The sequence below is a fragment of the Podarcis tiliguerta genome (assembly GCF_965153285.1).
Source record: "Podarcis tiliguerta genome assembly, chromosome: 7".
NCBI classification, from domain to species: Eukaryota; Metazoa; Chordata; class Lepidosauria; order Squamata; family Lacertidae; genus Podarcis; species Podarcis tiliguerta.
The window spans coordinates 15,212,810-15,232,172 of record NC_139540.1 but is presented as its reverse complement, the minus strand read 5'-3'; the positions used below and the strand labels follow the sequence as shown (position 1 = coordinate 15,232,172).

Here is a 19,363-nt window from a genome sequence, read left to right as displayed (position 1 = left end):
GCTGAAACACCGAGCGAAATCACTGAACATCACTTTCAATCCCTTATTTGCATATGTGGACCTGAGTGAAAACTATCTACAGTATCCTCCTCCTGGACCAGGGTGAGAACTTCAGTACATAACACCAAGGATCTGCAAAATCAGAAACAACACACACACCACAGTTACACCTGTTTTCAGCCATTGCTCTCCCAAGTGATCTGGAGCTATTCTTTTTACCTGAAAGGACCTTGTAATTAATCGCCCCAGCCCACCAGGGATCTCATTGTAAATGTGATGGTGTCATAGGGGCATGCAACCTAACCATAGCTACTTGGTCCCGGCAGTGAAGGCAAACAGAACTGCACTGCCTTCTCTCTGAAGACCCTCGAAAGTGCAATCGGACACATACCTGTGTGCGCACTGAAGTACACACCCTTGTATTCTGACACAAATGTGCATCTGTGCCACTACGGATACAGAGTTAGTGGGTTTCCTCTTCCCCACAGACACACCTGTCTGAGCATCCCCTCCGTGTCCACATATAAAAATAAAACATTTCCTGGTCACTCATCAATACCATTTTAAACATTTCAAAAGGAATCCAAGCGCACAGAATCTCAATGCGCACAAAGCCATATTGAAATCACAGAACCGTGGAGCATGTTTGCATGTTTCTTACTGTAGGGACTTTTAGTTGAAGGAGGTGAATCCTAGAGAAGTTTGGGGTTTCTTTAAAAATGTCAGTAAAGTAGCCAGGGTGGCAGTCCTAAAGCAGGGATGAGAACATAATACTGAGGCTGGCTTCCATTCCAAAAGAAGAGAATTCCAGAGAGCTGTTGCCACCGGGCTAAAAAAACCCTTGCTGGTTTCCTTCACAATGGTGGCAGCATTAGTGTAACGCAGGAGAAAATTATGTCAACTGGTCATACTGTTCACATAGGAGGCTCAAAGGAACCTCTCCTCTGTGAATTTGTCTTAATCCCCCTGTTAAAGCCATCTAAATTGGTAGTCATCTCTGTCTCCTATGGGAGCAACCTGCTTAGTTTAACTCTGCATTGTTTGAATAATAATAATAATAATAATAATAATAATAATAATAATTTATTATTTATACCCCGCCCATCTGGCTGGGTTTCCCCAGCCACTCTGGGCGGCTTCCAACAGAACACTAAAATACAATAACCTATTAAACATTAAAAGCTTCCCTAAACAGGGCTGCCTTCAGATGTCTTCCAAAAGTTTGGTGGTTATTTTTCTCTTTGACATCTGGTGGGAGGGCGTTCCACTGGGCGGGTGCCACTACCGAGAAGGCCCTCTGCCTGAAGAAGCGCTTTATTTTATGTGTCCCGAATCCTCTGAGATTGAGCTCCATTGGATATCCTTGAGTCCTAGTGTTAGCGGGAGAGGGAGAAAAACTCGTCTCTATCCACTTTCTCCATGCCTTTATACATTTCTGATATATCACCTCTTCCTTGCCTTTTCTCTAAGCTAAAAAGCCCCAAACTTTCTGAAACTCTGGTGCATCATTTAACCGCAACTCAGCCCTGATGTCACAGCGCCCAGCATTACGTGTGTCCAAATGTTCATGTTCCCCTGGACTTAGAAATGCCGCCGCCATATTTTGGCTGAGAAGCACGTCAGAACGGCCTTGTCGTTCTTCTGCCCTGCACTCTTCCAGAAATGCAGGAATTATTTTGGAGAGTGACAGTAGGGGAACCATCGTAAAATGATATTGCAACTGTGGGGACGGAGAGGCATCCATGCCAAACATGGTTATAAATCCTCAGGCCTACCTTTAAAAAACTACTGATTAATCTGACGTGCTCCCCTGTGAGAACCACATACACAGGCTAAGCAGCCATAACTGCACCTGTGTGTCTGCATTGCAGACTTTGAATAGCTCTGGTTGCCTGTTGGGCAGGGAAAGAAAAATGGTCAGGACTCAGTCCCTGTCAAGCAGCCAGTAAGTTCTAAACACTATATCTAACTAGAGCTAATCATGCACAGCCACAGTGCTGAGGAGGGGAATCATAAACATTGTGGTCTACTTCATTGGGTCGGGGAACTGTCAGGAGCTTGTCCTACACTCGAGTAGGACCCTGGCAGAGACACACGCCAGACAGGCATGTTCTCTCTCTCCTGGTCGATCGTTCGAGAGCTTCAAAAGCTTTCTTCAGCCTGAACATCACAGCGACCGATGCCAACAGACACCGGCACATTTAGGGATCCACACAGTCTTCAAGGCTTGCGTGACAGACCTCAGCAACTCAGCATTTTGGCTAATCTACTTTATTTACATATAAACACACACACAGAGTCCTGCAACATGGCTCCCTCTCTCTCTAGCATCAGACAGCAAAAAAAGAAAGAACAAAGGACAATAGTCCCACTTCACGGAACACAGGAACACAAATATCCTGTCTCCGTCACTTCCCACTTTGTGGAGTCAAAACATACACCGTCATGTGAAAGACAACAATCCCATGACTGCAACCATGGAGCAGGAATTCTAACAGGAACATGCCCAGTTATCTCATTCAAAGAGGAAAAACAACCTTTTAACCTTGTAACTGAAGCAATTAAAACCCCATATAAAAACCAAAGAGCGTGTGAAGTGCAGGGCGTTTTGTTTCTTCGTCTCTTGTGCTTGTCATGTGCCATTGTCACATTGTCTAAAATAACCCAGTCCAACTTTCTTGAATGTCTTGTTTGTGTCATCCATCTCCTGGTTTTAACCTGATCTGCCTTGGTTGGTTGGGAAATCCCTAGCTGAGAAGCTCGTCGTTCATGTTTGTCTAAACAGCATGGGAGACCTGAGTGTCACTAACTAAGCCTCTTGTAATAATCTGAATCGGCAGTGCATATAGTTGTAATTCATGAATGACAGTCTTTTTTTAAAAAAAGAAATCAGACTAAAATACCCCCATTGCATGGAGAGATTGTGTCTTGACGACGTTTCTTGAACAGTGGTTTTCAAATGGTGTTCCTGGAGAGCATTATCTGTTACTGGCTCCACCCATTTTTGCCTTTGGCCACACCCACTGTTGGCATTATCATCTTCTGCCAAACATATGTGTGTGTGTGTTTGTTGGGTGAATTGTCAACCAAGCCTCAGAATTCTCTGCAATGTGCAACGTTCCCATGGTAAGCAAACTGATATGGAAAAACTCCTTGAAAAACACTGTTTGGTATCCAAGGGGCCATGGAAGGAAAGTGTAGGATCTTTGACACAAGTTCATGTACTGCATGTGAATGTTTTTTATTCCTTCTTGTTTCGGTTTGCAAAGCATGAAGCAAAGCCTTAGGTTGTACTTACTAGTTTGAGACTCAGTCTTGGTTACAGCTTAAGTCACAAGATTAACCTGTAGTTGAACTGGCCTTGGAGACCTTTCTTTGTTTTACTGACCTGTATGTATTTCTCTGTTGTTCACCTGCTCCTGTCCCTCTCTCCCTCTTCCCCCCACCCTTCATCTTGGTTCGTTTTCGATTTCCGAAGGCTCATTCCCTTACAATGGCTACCCATACGGAAGGTGAAATCGGGTAGAGTCTGGTTTTTCTTTCTCATATGGATGAAGGTCAGAATGGCAACTACTGAACAGCCTTGATGCTTTCCCACCAGCAACACTGATTATTATTATTATTATCATCACCACTAACAAAAGATGCCTGCTCTGGTTTTCTTATGCTTTCTGCTAGAATTAAAACACTTGGCACATTTCTCTACGGTGCGCATTGCTAGGCACAAGCAACCACTGGACAGGCTGTTATCCAGAACAGGATTGTATCAAAGCCCTGGGAGAGCTTTTGGAAAGGGAGCGCTTCACTTATTTCAGATAGAGCAAAACAGGTGGGAATGGCAACAAAATATTGCAGGTTGGAGTGTTCCTATTTAGGCCTCCAGCAAGCCAGCCAGATCCCATATGCAGGATTCTCCATTGAATCAGGATCATTTCCCCACTGAAATAAATGAGGGCTAAACACACTTAATCAGGGCTAGGTTGTATGTATTGGTTCTTAAGTTTCCCCTGCCTCTAACCACGCTGTGTAACAGACAACTCATATCTAATACAATTAGCGCACTGTTACTGTTGGTGTCGGTTTCCAACTAACAGGAAGATAATCATAAATCTTCCCTCATTCACTGGTGCTGATTTAATCTTGCAAGGCCGGCTGCTTTGTAAGTAGAAGCAGCCGAGAGCAGCCTTTCTCAACCTTGGGCTCCCCACTCCCCTGATGATAATGGACTACAACTCCCATCATCCCTAGCTAGCAGGACCAGCAGTCCAAGGATGATGGGAGTTGTAGTCCAGCCACATCTGGGGACCCAAAGTTGAGGGGGGAAAGTTGCTCTATAGAGAGCAATGTTCAACCAAGCTCCTAACGATTGCTTCCATTTTGCTTTCCTCTTGCGTTAACTGTGCTGCTCCTCTTGGCGAGTTAAGGTGGCTATGGGGACCCAACTGATCAAGAGATCCCTGTCGTGCCGTTACCACACAGCTCCTACCAGCTCTATGACTCTGAGGACCTTTACGATGACGATGATCAAGAGCCTTATCTAGTGCATGGAGCCTACCATCACCCGCAATCCCCCTACCCAGCACCTCGCTTGGCTCAGCCAGAGTTCACACCTGTGCGGGAAGAAATGGGGGCTCTCGAACTGAGATCCCCCGGAATAAGCCGCCTTTCAAGAAGAATCTCCAAAAGAAGCGCCAGTTCTCTGAGGCTCAAGAGGAAGGTTAAGAAAACCTCTTAACGAACTATTTCTTTTTCTCTCTGTGTGCATTATATACATGAATCTTTTAGGCCTCTGTCCAGTTGCCTAATGTTGTCGTGGGAATTGTTTACAGGCTCATATCTTAAAGGGAAAAAATATATTGTACATTACCACTTTGGCAGAACGAGGGGTGGGGGGGATGGCTAATTACATTGCATGCCAGAAGTTATTAGCTTTGTAGGGGTTTATTGTTAGATGGAAACTCCAAGGGACATTTCTGTAGATCTTTGTAGTTATTGTATTAGAATGGTTCGATGCACATTTCAAAACACTCTATCACCAGCTGTTATATCTGAATAAGTCAAGGAGCTCATTCCACTATTTCTCGCTTTCTGAATTTCTCTGCCTGGATTTTGGTTGTGTGCTTTACTTGCAAAGTAACCCTTCTGAAGCCAACTGTGTTGGTTGATTTTATTTTATTTTTAATCATTTCCTTCGAAGATTTATATAAAGTGGGGTTTTCTTCCCACAGCATTCCTATTAAATACCTATTAGAAACACACTAATAATTTATTGTGGGTCTATCACTACTCTATTTTATATACAAATAAACGTGGCAAACTTTTATAAATAATTTCATCTATTGTATTTATTATTTTTAAGAGCCCATGACTGTGGTACGAAGTTTAATCTGAGGGTCCCTGAGATCTATAAAAAAAAAAACACACACCATCCCACAATCCTTGCAAGTTCCAGTTGTGAGATTGCTCTGTCCATGGGACCATTTCTGTTTGCCTCTTAGATGTGATTTCTGCATTGCTGGGGCTGGATTAGATGATTCTACAAGTTTCAAACTTCGCTTAAAACAGAGCGAGTTCTAATTCATCTTCATCCTGTTAAAATTCATCTTCAAACAAGATGAATTTTAACAGGGAGAAATGTAAAGTATTGCACTTGGGCAAAAAAAATGAGAGGCACAAATACAAGATGGGTGACACCTGGCTTGAGAGCAGTACATGTGAAAAGGATCTAGGAGTCTTGGTTGACCACAAACTTGACATGAGCCAACAGTGTGACGCGGCAGCTAAAAAAGCCAATGCAATTCTGGGCTGCATCAATAGGAGTATAGCATCTAGATCAAGGGAAGTAATAGTGCCACTGTATTCTGCTCTGGTCAGACCTCACCTGGAGTACTGTGTCCAGTTCTGGGCACCACAGTTCAAGAAGGACACTGACAAACTGGAACGTGTCCAGAGGAGGGCAACCAAAATGGTCAAAGGCCTGGAAACGGTGGCTTATGAGGAACGGCTAAGGGAGCTGGGCATGTTTAGCCTGGAGAAGAGGAGGTTAAGGGGTGATATGATAGCCATGTTCAAATATATAAAAGGATGTCACATAGAGGAGGGAGAAAGGTTGTTTTCTGCTGCTCCAGAGAAGCGGACACGGAGCAATGGATCCAAACTACAAGAAAGAAGATTCCACCTAAACATTAGGAAGAACTTCCTGACAGTAAGAGCTGTTCGACAGTGGAATTTGCTGCCAAGGAGTGTGGTGGAGTCTCCTTCTTTGGAGGTCTTTAAGCAGAGGCTTGACAACCATATGTCAGGAGTGCTCTGATGGTGTTTCCTGCTTGGCAGGGGGTTGGACTCGATGGCCCTTGTGGTCTCTTCCAACTCTATGATTCTATGATTCTAATTCAGTGTATAGGTTTCCCTTTCTGGATTGGGATACGTATGTCAGACGGTTCAGGGCCATTCCACAGCTCACAAGATGTACCTCTCCGCTGCATCAACCCTAAATCTGCTCTGGACAGATTTGGGGAGAGCATGTTGCATGCATGGGGGAAAGAGAGGATGGGAAGTTCTGTTGTAAGTGCATAAATCCTTGCACTGATGGCAGTGGTGTAGCGTGGGTTGCCAGTGCCCAAGGCTGCGCCAAGGAGGGTGGGTGGGAGGGAAAGGGATGGAGTACGCATGTGCATTTAACTGCCTAACAGCATCCGCCTCACCCAGGAGATCGCAGCCACAGAGATAAGAAAAGAGGGGTCATTTTGTTGTCCAGAGAGGTCACTTGCTGCTTCACATGCCCAGCAGAGCCCAGTGACGGAAGCACACAGCTGTATTGAGACAGCACTGGGTGTTGAAATTTTGCACTCCCTAACAATTTTGTGCCCCAGGCAACCATCCCTGTGCCTTCTGCAGTGGCGTAGCGTGGGTTGTCAGCACCCGGGGCAAGGCAAGTAATTTGCGCCCCCTAACCCGTGGATTTGCGCCCCCTAACCCGTGGATTTGCGCCCCCTAACCCGTGGATTTGCGCCCCCTAACCCGTGGATTTGCGCCCCCTAACCCTAACCCCCAGATGTTGCGCCCAGTGCGGCCGGCCCCCCCTGCACCCCCCACGCTACGCCACTGGCCTTCTGTGTCCTCGGTGGGGCACACTAAGTTTTCAGAGGGTTTCTCTGCCTTAGCAGAGGGGCAATGCTGTTGCTAGTTTTTGGCACTTTCCACAAGGCCTGCATGGATCCCAAATGCACCATTCGAACAACATCAGTTGCAGGTAAGCAACCTGTATTTTCTGCGGCTTAACACCCAGGCATTTGTTGTACAATAACTCCCACTTATCACCCATTGAATCTTTGTTTTTCCCCAGCCTAGTATGCTACAAACATCTATCTTGTTTATCTGAAGTCATGCTCACCTTGAGTGTTTTAGATGCCTCGTGCCTGTATATTGCATTACTATAGGAAAATACCTCCCCTGCAAGTGAAAACCTTTTCCCATATAAAACTTGCTTAAAGACTGCCATGAGCTATTCTCCAGCAAGATGGCCACATATGTCTATGTGCTGCATATTTATTCCAGAAATGGTGTCCCTTGTAGCCAACTCATTCCTCTCATTCTCTTATAATTAGGTCAGAATATGTTGGAAATCTGAGGCTGCTGAAAGACTCTGATTATTTTCCCCACTGATAATTTATGTCAGAAATGTTGGAATGATATAGTATAGATTAATTGATTCTGATTGCATTTCATGCCATGATGTATGTACATTCTTATGCTGCTATTCTTTGCCAGAAAATGCGGATTTCTCAAGCTTCTGCACACCAGAAGAAATAAACGAGGGTCTTTCTTCTAGGTTTTAAAAGCAAATTGGTGGCCCGATTGCTTGATCTACATTGGGATCTAGAACAGGAGGCCTTGGCCCTTTGCCATGCACTAGGGACGCAGCTGGCGCTGTGGGTTAAACCACAGAGCCTAGGGCTTGCCGATCAGAAGGTCGGCGGTTCGAATCCCCGTGAAGGGGTGAGCTCCCGTTGCTCAGTCCCAGCTCCTGCCAACCTAGCAGTTCAAAAACATGTCAAAGTGCAGGTAGATAAATAGGCACCGCTCCAGCGGGAAGGTAAACGGCATTTCCGTGCACTGCTCTGGTTCACCAGAAGCGGCTCAGTCATGCTGGCCACATGACCCAGAAGCTGTACGCTGGCTCCCTCGGCCGATAAAGCGAAATGAGCGCGCAACCCCAGAGTCGGCCACGACTGGACCTAATGGTCAGGGGTCCCTTTACCTTACCTTTACCTACCCTTTATCTTTACCTTAGAGTTCTGATCCAGATCATCAGGCCTCAAGCACATGCTGTTTGCATTGGTGCCAAAGCTTCCATTTGTTCCAATAGGAACTTTTATTTCCAGTGCAAGTAGCAGGGACAAAGATGTGCTTTCCCAAGTCCACATTCCCAGCATGTTCACATTCTTGTTTCATCTGTGCTGCCTTGGTCACCTACACTGAAAGGAAGATGGCAAGATCTCCAAGGATGTGCTCTTCGGGTACAAGGCCTGTTGGCAGACCAACTCTGTGCTACAAAGATGTCTGCAAACGAGACGTGAAGGCTAGCAACATCAATGACGGCAGTGCCTGGAGGCAGCCAGGTTGTGCATCTGCAGCAGTGACCGGCAGAGGAATGACGGCCAAGAGGAGCGCAGACAGAAGAAACACCATGGTACACCTGTATCAGCACAACCGGAGACCTTCATCTGCCTTAGCTGCAACAAAACATGTCTCACCTACATTGGTCTATACAGCATTGTATCTCTCCAATGGTTTGATTTCACCCCATTGTCTTCTGAGGTCAGATGAGTGCCAGCTTCTGAAATAAGTCCAAGTCTGTGTTTCCCAAACTAAGATGCTGCAAGAGGGCTTGAGATGTGCCGTGAAAAGTAAGCCACCATGTTGGGCAGCCAGCACTCTACGGCTGTCAGAAGCGTTGGAGTCAGGGGTGGGGAGAGTGAGGAGAACCTATTTGGCATTGATTTGTCTCCTCTAGACCAGCATACATGCATCATCAAATGGGAGTAAGGAGGTACCAAGATGTCATAGCAACAGCTTGCACGGCATCTGAGAAGCAGAGGGAGGGCTGCCCTAGAAACATCACCATTAGCCCAAATTAGGATCCACCCATCAGTAAGGACTATGTCAAATGGAACAGTAGGATGCTAGCAGGGACTAGTTAAGTGCACTATCCTACAGTTGCCGGGAGTCCTCCCCATTGCTCTGGAAACTGATTAGGCAAATTAAGCAGATATATTGGTTGGCTCCCAGCTAAGGTTGGTTTAGCCGATTCCTGCGCTGCAGGAGGTTGGATTGGGTGACCCTCTGGGTCCCTTCCAACGCTGCAGTTCTACAATGGAATGAAACGAAGTGAAACTCAGTTAATCTGGATCAAATATGAATAGAGAAAGGGAATTAAGTGTGGCTCCGGTTTCAGTTTCGGAGGAAAAAACACCGCACCAGCTGGCAAAGTCTGGAAAACAACGCACTAGAGGTGGTAATAAATCAGTGCTGCCTCTTAATGAAGACATCTTACAGTTTGTAGGCTAAAGATCAATTTTGTACCCAAAATGAAATAGAATCCCTGTATATTGGCTTGAATTGGTATGCACACACACCCGGCCAAAGATGCACTGCGCCCAAATTCCCTCAGTAGACACACATATTGGTCCACATTATGTTCCTTGATGCTGAATTTTGTTGCTCCGGTAAGGTTCCTAAAATTACATACTCCATAATATCCTGTCCAAGATTTTGACAGTATGTTTTAACCCAGCACCCCACAAAATCATGACCTAATATTGCAGCTGGTGGGGGTTTTTTTGTTGGTTTTTGTGTGTGCAGTGATTAAGATTTACCTTAGATGAATATCTGGCCTATTAGCTAAGCATACAGTATTAACAAGCAATCTGAAAGCAGTGTAAATCGCTGACTGGCTGTAGACACCATCCAAGGATATGCTAGAACCTTTTGGAATTGTTCCCAAAATTAAACGTGAGAGGGAACGGCTCCTAGTATTTCATATGCTGTGCAGGATTACGCACAGTGCAAGGCCAATTTGCTAAATGGCCTGCAATGTAAATATTTGCATAAACAGTTATGCAGGATTGACAATAGGAGAGGGCCAGAACTTTCTCTGAAAAACTTCCTCACCGAGTATGGCTCACTATCTAACAGCAAGCAGAGGGAGAACTCAGAAAGTAAAATACTGTATAGGATGATGCCCAAACCTTGCTGTAATACTCTGCACATTCAGATATCCGAACAGCCAGTTTGCCCATTTCCTTACATGCTTGTGCTTTGCTGTTTGGCATCCGTCATTTTCAAGCAGAGACCATGCAGGGAGGGAGGGAGGTTGGACAAAGCAGAGATTAGAAATATTCCCACAGGTATCAATGGGAATCATGGATTTGTTATGCAAACGCTCGCCTAATGATTTCCAGGGAATGCATTGCATCCCGTAAGCAGGAACTATGTATTTGTTGTTGTTGTTTAGTCATGTCCGACTCTTTGTGACCCCATGGACCAGAGCACTCCTGTCTTCCACTGCCTCCCACAGTTTGGTCAAACTCATGCTGGTAGCTTCGAGAACACTGTCCAACCATCTCGTCCTCTGTCGTCCCCTTCTCCTTGTGCCCTCAGTCTTTCCCAACATCAGGGTATTTTCCAGGGAGTCTTCTCTTCTCATGAGGTGGCCAAAGTATTGGAGTCTCAGCTTCACTATCTGTCCTTCCAGTGAGGACTCAGGGCTGATTTCCTTCCGAATGGATAGGTTTGATCTTCTTGCAGTCCATGGGACTCTCAAGAGTCTCCTCCAGCACCATAATTCAAAAGCACCAATTCTTCAGCGTTCAGCCTTCTTTATGGTCCAGCTCTCACTTTCATACATCACTACTGGGAAAACCATAGCTTTAACTATACGGACCTTTGTCGACAAGGTGATGTCTCTGCTTTTTAAGATGCTGTCTAGGTTTGTCATTGCTTTTCTCCCAAGAAGCAGGCGTCTTTTAATTTTGTGGCTGCTGTCACCATCTGCAGTGATCATGGAGCCCAAGAAAGTAAAATCTCTCACTGCCTCCATTTCTTCCCTTTCTATTTGCCAGGAGGTGATGGGCCCTAGTGGCCATGATCTTCGTTTTTTTGATGTTGAGCTTCAGACCATATTTTGCGCTCTCTTCTTTCACCCTCATTAAAAGGTTCTTTAATTCCTCCTCACTATCTGTGGAAAGTAACACATTCCTCTGTTTGACCAGCTTGGATCAAAGATTTTCAAGAAGCGATAGAGCAGAGTTAAGTGGACAACTGAGTAGACTGACCGTAGTTCGCCAGGAGGGCAGCGTGCCCAAGTCACAGCTTTTGCGTGAGAATGATCATAATGAACAGTGAGCTATAATTTTTAATGACGGCTGTGCTATGCAGGCTGTATGAAGTTCACACCGCATATTAATCTCGCACGTTCTTTCCTCTTGACCAAAATTTATCACTCGTAACTTGGCTTCTTTAACTCCAGCCAACAGTGTTAAGACCTAAGTGCATGTCATAAAACAGGAACAACTGCCAAAACATTTGTTATGGCCACTGGGGTTGACTTTTTGTTGTGTCAGAACTAAATCATGCCTGTACAGCCTTGATAACTATATTCAATTTGTTCAAATAATTGGACAAATCACAGAAAAACTGTGTTGCACCCAGGAAAGGAGAAAACCTCATGCCCTCTGAAAACAGTTCAGTAAGAATGCCCATTTTGCAGATTTTAGAACATTTTTATTTATCATTTTATACATGTGCCAAAAGAAGCAAGAGGCAGATGTGTAGCTTCAAGATTTCTTCCAAAACCCAGTCACTTTTTAATCTTAGGAGAGTTACCGATTTTGCCAGATGTTCTAAGAAGTCAGAGCAACTCTGAAGCACTTAACACAGGAGGAACGACTGAGAGGGCCCAACTCAAACACCTACACTGTAGTTTAGGAAAGGATGCTGTGTTTTGCCGAAGCAGTTCAAAATACATTCTTCAATAGACTGAGCAATCTGGGAATCTCAACAGCGCTGAGCATTGCTCCCAGTCTACCAGTGGTCCAAACATCCCCGCCTCAAGAGAGACACATTAATAGCATGGCCAGAGAAGCAATCATTGTACCGCTCCCATCTGTTGGAAGTCAATGGGAGGGAAATTACTTACACCAGATCTTGTCCTCTCAAAAGATTCCTGCCAAACAAGAAGTTCAGATTCAGTCTAGGTGTGCTCCTTCCATATGCTGCCAAGACACACCTTGCGTTCCATGGCTGGAATTTTGAGTCTTCTGGAACTGTTCCATTATGTTGGAGGAGGGGTCCGACTGTAGACCTCTCATTTCACCGCTGAAAAACTCCCACCATCAGCAGAGTGGTATTTCAAGGGTTTTCAGCCCAGAGGACCTCAGGAACAGTGCCACACCCCGAGTTAACTACACTGGTGCTAATCCAGAGCTATGCACCCAACAGCAGTGTGCTGAGTGTTTGTTATCTACTTGTCACTACACCTTTGGTCGTTCAGTGGATGGCGAAAACCATTCTCTTTTGTGGGGCATCAGAAAGCTGCTGTGTTCCTTCTCTAGTCTCCTTGCTTCTATGTACCGTATTTTTCGCTCCATAAGACGCACTATTTTCCTCTTAAAAAGGGGAATTGTGTGTGTGCGTCTTATGGAGAGAATGGCGCTGCGCAGAGATGGAGAGATTTTTTTTCTTGTTTTCCTCCTCTAAAAACTAGGTGCGTCTTATGGTTGGGTGCATTTTATAGAGCGAAAAATACGGTAACTGGTTACTGTATTGTGGTGTACTGAGCTGGATTGCTGTGGTTTTTATTTTTGTTTGCACTTTAATTGCATGCATTTTTATTGTTTCTGCTTTAATTGCTTGCATGCATGCTGCTCTAGGGGCCTATGGAGAAAGCGCAGCAAACGAAACAAATTCCAACTATAGCTAGCTACCCAATAAATGGTTGGTGATGTTAACTTATACACCGGTAATCTACCTTATAGGTGAGACAAGGGAACCTGAATCCAAGTTCAACCTCACTCTCCTTTTTGGCAGAAGGAAGCACGGCACTGTCTCTAATGACAGTCCTAGCTGTCTATCAATCCTGTTCTGCATGCCCAGTTCCCGCTCCAGTAAGGGGATGTGTGTACAAAAGTCTTTGCTAGAGCCTAAACTTAAGTGTGAGATCATTGGCTAACTGCAGGCTTCAGCAGGAATACGGCAATCTAACAGCCAGCACACTTGCTCAAATGTTTTACGTATTATACAGTTACGTGTGCCACAAAGCAAGTTCACCCAAAGGCCAGAACACTGTATAAAAAGATGTAGATACTGCAGTTAATTTCAGAAAAGTATTTTTTATTGTCAGCCCCGTTCCCCCGTCCACAGAAGAAAAAGGGGATTGCCAAGCATAAACAAATGAAGTAATACTGCCCTAAACCTGAAAAAAAATCAAGTTTGCTTTAGAGCAGACAATTAAAGCTTTATGCAATTAACTAAACTGTGAAATGCTGGATGGCTTTTATCTTCTAGAAGACGAAGCATGTAGGCTCCTGTTCCCATTCTTTCACACTCTTCCTGCTACGACGGTCGAAAATCTTTAGGTCTGCAAATAAAAAAGAAGGAGGGATGAATAAATATGCTAGGACAGCTTGTCAAATAAAACAAAGAAGAAAAAATAAATAGATCATAAACTATTATTACGGTGGTAATATTACTCTTATTACAGGTTGGGAACCTGTGGCCATTCAGACAGGACTACAGGTTCCTCGCCCTTGATATATTGGCAGCTAAAATAACAGTGCATCAGTCTGTGCTATGGAAAAAAATATATGTGAAAAAATGTACCAAAGAATAAGCAGAAAAATTAGGAGGTGGTCATTTATGGAGTCTCCTGTAACTTATTTCTGCTCATCTAAAGGAAACTAGCAAAGTGAACTGTAGTTCTGGTCCCATCCCACTCAAAACCAAACACACACACACACACACACACACACACACACACCTCTCTCTCTCTCTCTCTCTCTCTCTCTCTCTCTCTCTCTCTCTCTCTGCAGCTAAAGATGCTTTGGGACGCAATAACCTGAAATGAAATACTGTGGAAAAATAATTTTGAGTCTGCCGCTTTTGTAACCCGAAGTTTACGTTACTCGAGAGTAACATAACCCGAGAGTGTACTGTATTCAACTTGCGTTTTTCTCAGAATAGAGCAACTGAGAAGAATGAATATGACTCGTTAGGTCCATTAATTTCAAGAAACCTGCTAGTGAGCAAAACTTAGTTGACCACCACTCATGGGAAATAAACAAGCCATCAGCAGAGATAAATGAGACAGCGTGAACATACAGGCCGAGAACTGCAATAGCATGTTGGATATGAAAACTGGAAAGCACCATCAGATCATCTCGTTTCGCAAATACGACAAAGGAGGGAGCCTCCCAATTCCCATGACCCAGGAGAGCTCCGGGTTCTGCTGAGCAGATGGGAAATGCAGAAATTGGCAACCACATTGCTCAGCTGATAAAAATGAAACAAGGCTGCATGCATCAGCTCAAATCAGTATACCACACAAGCTCTCCAATGATCTGGAGGCCAGGCCCTGCTATTTAACACCCCCCCCCCCCAAAATATGGCAGTTATTAAAAAGTGTTTATAATAGACATAGATGGACTATGATGTAGATGCTCACCAGGCGCTGCTACATCTACACATATTGAATTAAGTTATTTACCCTTCTCCCAAGTGATGCATGGGAATCCACTGGTCAACATTACTGAGTTGCTTCACTCCCCCCCTTCCTCCCATTCTCTGCTTCTGCTCTTGCAGTGGAGTAATGAGTTGGCAGCCATAAACGACAAGTGCTAATTGGAACATTACTATGCTGTTTCGTTACCTGGGACTGGGAACAGGCAAGGCTATTCTGCAGCATTTCACAGTCAACACCAGGTATCTGAACACTGACTTGAGAAGCAGCTGCTGCTCTAAATACAGTGGTACCTCGGGTTACAGACGCTTCAGGTTACAGACTCCCCTAACCCAGAAATAGTACCTCGGGTTAAGAACTTTGCTTCAGGATGAGAACAGAAATCGCGCAGCAGTGGTGCGGTGGCAGTGGGAGGCCCCGTTAGCTAAAGTTGTGCTTCAGGTTAAGAACAGTTTCAGGTTAAGAACGGACCTCCGGAACGAATTAAGTTCTTAACCCAAGGTACGACCAATCTCTTTCTCTGATCAATCTCTTTCTCTGAAACCCTGCTAGGTTTTCAAAAGCTGCTGGTATTTTTTTGTCCTTTCCAAAGGGTTTTTGGCACGAATGCAGGCCAGGCCCAAAGAAGGCTGCTTCTGGCAGCAGAGGTCTCCACGAAGCAAAACATCTTCAATCCCAAGAAAGCCCTTAAGAGCGTTAATCGATATCCCTATGAGCAATGGCCGTATGAAACCTGGGGCATTCCTCTTTCACTCTCTGAGTTTCCCTTAACAAAATATAAAAATTCTTCTGCACTTGGAACAAATCAGCACAGTGTAACCGAAGAAAGTACATGACCTTTGACAACTGGAAGCCGTGGGTTAGAAATCTGGGCAAATGGGAGGGGGAGAAACTGGTTTAGAGAATTTATGAATAAATGGATGCCTTATAGGGCCTGTGAAAGCCTCTGTCTTCATGAGAGGATAAAAAGTGGGTTGTGATGAGGGCCAGTCTGTTTTACCAGTTCCTCACCACCCTACTGTGCCCATAACTGAAAGCTAAAACTGAAAGAACCACATGATGTGATCGCAATTAATTTAACACATCGAGCATTAATAACTTAATAACGATGCCTTATGAGGAACGGCTAAGAGAGCTGGGCATGTTTAGCCTGGAGAAGAGGAGGTTAAGGGGTGATATGATAGCCATGTTCAAATATATAAAAGGATGTCACATAGAGGAGGGAGAAAGGTTGTTTTCTGCTGCTCCAGAGAAGCGGACACGGAGCAATGGATCCAAACTACAAGAAAGAAGATTCCACCTAAACATTAGGAAGAACTTCCTGACAGTAAGAGCTGTTCGACAGTGGAATTTGCTGCCAAGGAGTGTGGTGGAGTCTCCTTCTTTGGAGGTCTTTAAGCAGAGGCTTGACAACCATATGTCAGGAGTGCTCTGATGGTGTTTCCTGCTTGGCAGGGGTTGGACTCGATGGCCCTTGTGGTCTCTTCCAACTCTATGATTCTATGAACTTGCATCTTTGAAAAAGTAGCCCAATGGACTGATCTAGAGACCTGCATCAGGTACTGCTTGTGCTATGGATTTCTTCTGCATAAAAGATATTGCATTACAGTCTTCATTAAATTATCTTTCCATTGATATATAATTATATGGTATTACTCCAAAAGAAAGTGGTGCTATGAGCCATCAAACCTCAGAAATACACTTTCCCCTAAAGGTTCCCACAATTTTGGCCACTAGTGTAGTTTAAAAATGATCTTAAGGCCAAGAAAGAACATTCTCCAAAACCATGAACAGCCACATAGGGTAGATAATACTGGCTTAGATGAAGCAATAGACTGACTCGCTTTAAGGCAGTTTTGTATATTCGACAGCCACTATTTTAAAGAGGGAAAAACTTCCCAAACTAAATACTGTCTTCCCGTCCCATGTACAATGCTATTTAACACCCCCAGAGCCTTGTTAAAACGTATTTTCAGTGGGTACAAAAAATACGTGTGCTAGAAAATTTGCTGATGAAACTGCTGAAAGAAGTGACAGCAAACCGTGGTAGTTTTTAGCCCAATCTCAATAGAGTCACTGTGGATTTTGCTCCTTAGCAAAACCGCAGGCAGCACATTCCAGTTAAGGTGATCCTTTTTTTTTGCCTAGCAATGCTCTGCAGACCAAAAGCTGGGGTTTGGCTGAAGCTGTATGATGGGAGTAGCAGCCTATTTTATTTTTAACAGCATAGTAAACATAATTAACAAGACTCTGCAGCCTTTAATGACAAGGCGTATCCCCACATTATTTCAATGCGAATAAGCAGAAAGGCTGATAAAAACTGGAACTGTGTTGTATAAAGGCAGGAAGCAATCCCAAGAGAGCAAGGATGCACCCTTCTGTTCCTATGCAAAGCTAGTTTTAAAGAATGCCAAAAGATTTTCACAATAGCTATCATGGAAGTTGAGAAGGAGGGCGAAACCCTCTTCTCCATCCTAATTATGAAAATACAAGCGCGGGGAAAATCAATGCATAGGTCTTTATCCAAATGGCATGGGAGCTCCAACAGAGAGATAAGCCAACATTTTACTTGGCTAAATGCGAGTTATTCCTTCTCTCTGGATTATAGTGACACAGAAGGTGTCCAGATTTCAAAAAGTACAGTGGTACCTCTGGTTACAAACTTAATTCGTTCTGGAGGTCTGTTCTTAACCTGAAACTGTTCTTAACCTGAAGCACCACTTTAGCTAATGGGGTCTCCCGCTGCTGCTGCCGCCGCGTGATTCTCATCCTGAAGTAAAGTTCTTAACCCGAGGTACTACTTCCAGGTTAGCGGAGTCTGTAACCTGAAGCGTTTGTAACCCGAGGTACCACAGTAATGGAATCTTTACAAATGTTTCTCAGATTATTTCATTCAAAACTCCATTGCATTGCAACATCAAGGAACATATTCAACGTTATGTCAAAATTAGCACAACCAATTTCCCCTTCACTTCTAACACGTACTTGGAAGACTATCACAGCTTTCTTAGCTGTCTTTAAGTCTATGAAACATTACCCCACAAATACAGGAATACCAAGATTTGTCAGCAGAAGTTGCTTACTAAGCCAGCAATATGCACCTGGCATGACGACTTTGAAGCCTTCAAAATGGCATTTTTTCTATTTGCCTGCAGTCATTTGTCAAGTGAGAAAAATGACTCCCATCCATGTAGTGAGTGGCAGGTATTCATCACCACCTTGCGGTGGACAAACCTGACTTTTCTGACAGGGCTTAAGTTTTTCTGAAGCACTGCATGAGGTCAGTGCCTTGCAGCTAATCTATTAGTGGTGTACACCAACAAATCTGACATGAAGAGATTAAGTAACAGGACAAACGCGAAGTTGAAAAGGGCACTAATGAGACTGAACTCCGGTTTGCGTGAATGGCTGGGAGAACTTTCCCAGACAAGTAATCAAGACAGACACCCAGAAAGTCTCTGCAGAGTTGTGCAGCCGTTTCATCCACAGGGCTGCTCCCATATCCATTCATGTGGATTTCTTGCAGAAATAACTTCCAAGTGTTTTACAATCCATGGCTGCCTCCTGAGGGCAATGCCAGTCTTGACAAACAAACAAACAATAACAATGCACCATCTCTACCAATTCTGCACTGAAATTAATGGTTGGACAATTTCTGCAGAAAAAGCTGCTAAAGTCTGAAGACTGGGTGGTTAAAGAATACTAAGCTTTTGAGCTACATATGACTCCTGCCCAGTTCTAGTACAGCAGGAGGACAGCCAAAACTGGAAGGTAGAGGAGACACAAGAGGGAAGGGAGCCAAAAAAAACGGTGCACAGAGCGTGTACCCTGAAAGAGATCCCTCTCATCTGTGCTATCCAGAATTGGCCTCCAGTCATTTACGGACTCATTGTTAAAACAGTGTTTATGGAAGACAATCTTACTCGGCTACGAGTGATCGCAGAAGAAGAAGAAGAAGAAGAAGAAGAAGAGGAGGAGGAAGAAGAAGAAGAAGAAGAAGAGGAGAAAGAAGAAGAAGGCCAAGAAAGAGGGAGAGGCTAAGCAGAGTGCAAGAATCTAGGTTTTTGAAAGGAACAGAAAGATCTGCACAAGATTCAAAATGGCCAACCAACGCTGACATGTCTAGTATGCATCTTTAAGCTTCTGGTCTTATTAGGGTGAAAAGGGACCTGAAGAATCAAGATCTTTGTGCCGTCGCCGGTTCACATTTTTCTGCAAATAGAATTGCGTATGAATGGAGGGAACACGCAGTCTGCTCCCCAAGTGCCCCCTTCAAAGCTGCACTGGCCCTGGCGGTCCCGGATGACAAGGAGAAAAGAAATTCCATCTCCTTCAAGAACTTGAGATCGAATCAGGCCATTTGCTTTGCTTTAGACTAGTCTTTGTTCTAGCTGCAGTCGAGAAATTAAAAACCATCAAGGAGAAAGCCATGCTCACAAGAATGTGGAGTTATTACTAGTTGATGACAGCAATGCTGCCCTGTAATAACGTGTCACTACTTCTCTTTCAGGCTTGCTTAACAAAATATGTTTTCAACAGGTTCTTTAATGTTCTATTTTATCTGTATATATAGAGAGGGGGGCGGGAATGTATATACCAATTTATTTCAGTCAATGTAATCAGTCA

At 44.3% G+C, this 19,363-nt stretch overlaps 2 protein-coding genes across 6 annotated transcripts in view; one reads left to right on the top strand and one right to left on the bottom strand.

Annotated features, from left to right (window-relative positions):
* COL14A1 (collagen type XIV alpha 1 chain) overlaps positions 1 to 5,330 on the top strand; it is a 145,475-nt gene extending 140,145 nt beyond the window's left edge. For 3 of the 5 annotated variants that reach the window (XM_083450332.1, XM_083450333.1, XM_083450336.1), the window contains one exon: positions 4,425 to 5,330. In XM_083450332.1, coding sequence (XP_083306458.1) covers positions 4,425 to 4,735 — 311 coding nt within the window. In that variant the 3' untranslated portion in view covers positions 4,736 to 5,330. Of the gene's footprint in view, positions 1 to 3,478; positions 3,558 to 4,424 lie in introns of all 5 variants that reach the window. The other 2 variants (XM_083450334.1, XM_083450335.1) reach the window with 1 other exon arrangement.
* An 8,041-nt stretch (positions 5,331 to 13,371) lies between these two features.
* Positions 13,372 to 19,363, bottom strand: part of MRPL13 (mitochondrial ribosomal protein L13) — a 36,323-nt gene continuing 30,331 nt past the window's right edge. Inside the window, exon 7 of the mRNA XM_083450773.1 lies at positions 13,372 to 13,639. Coding sequence (XP_083306899.1) covers positions 13,615 to 13,639 — 25 coding nt within the window. The 3' untranslated portion in view covers positions 13,372 to 13,614. The remainder of the gene's footprint in view (positions 13,640 to 19,363) is intronic.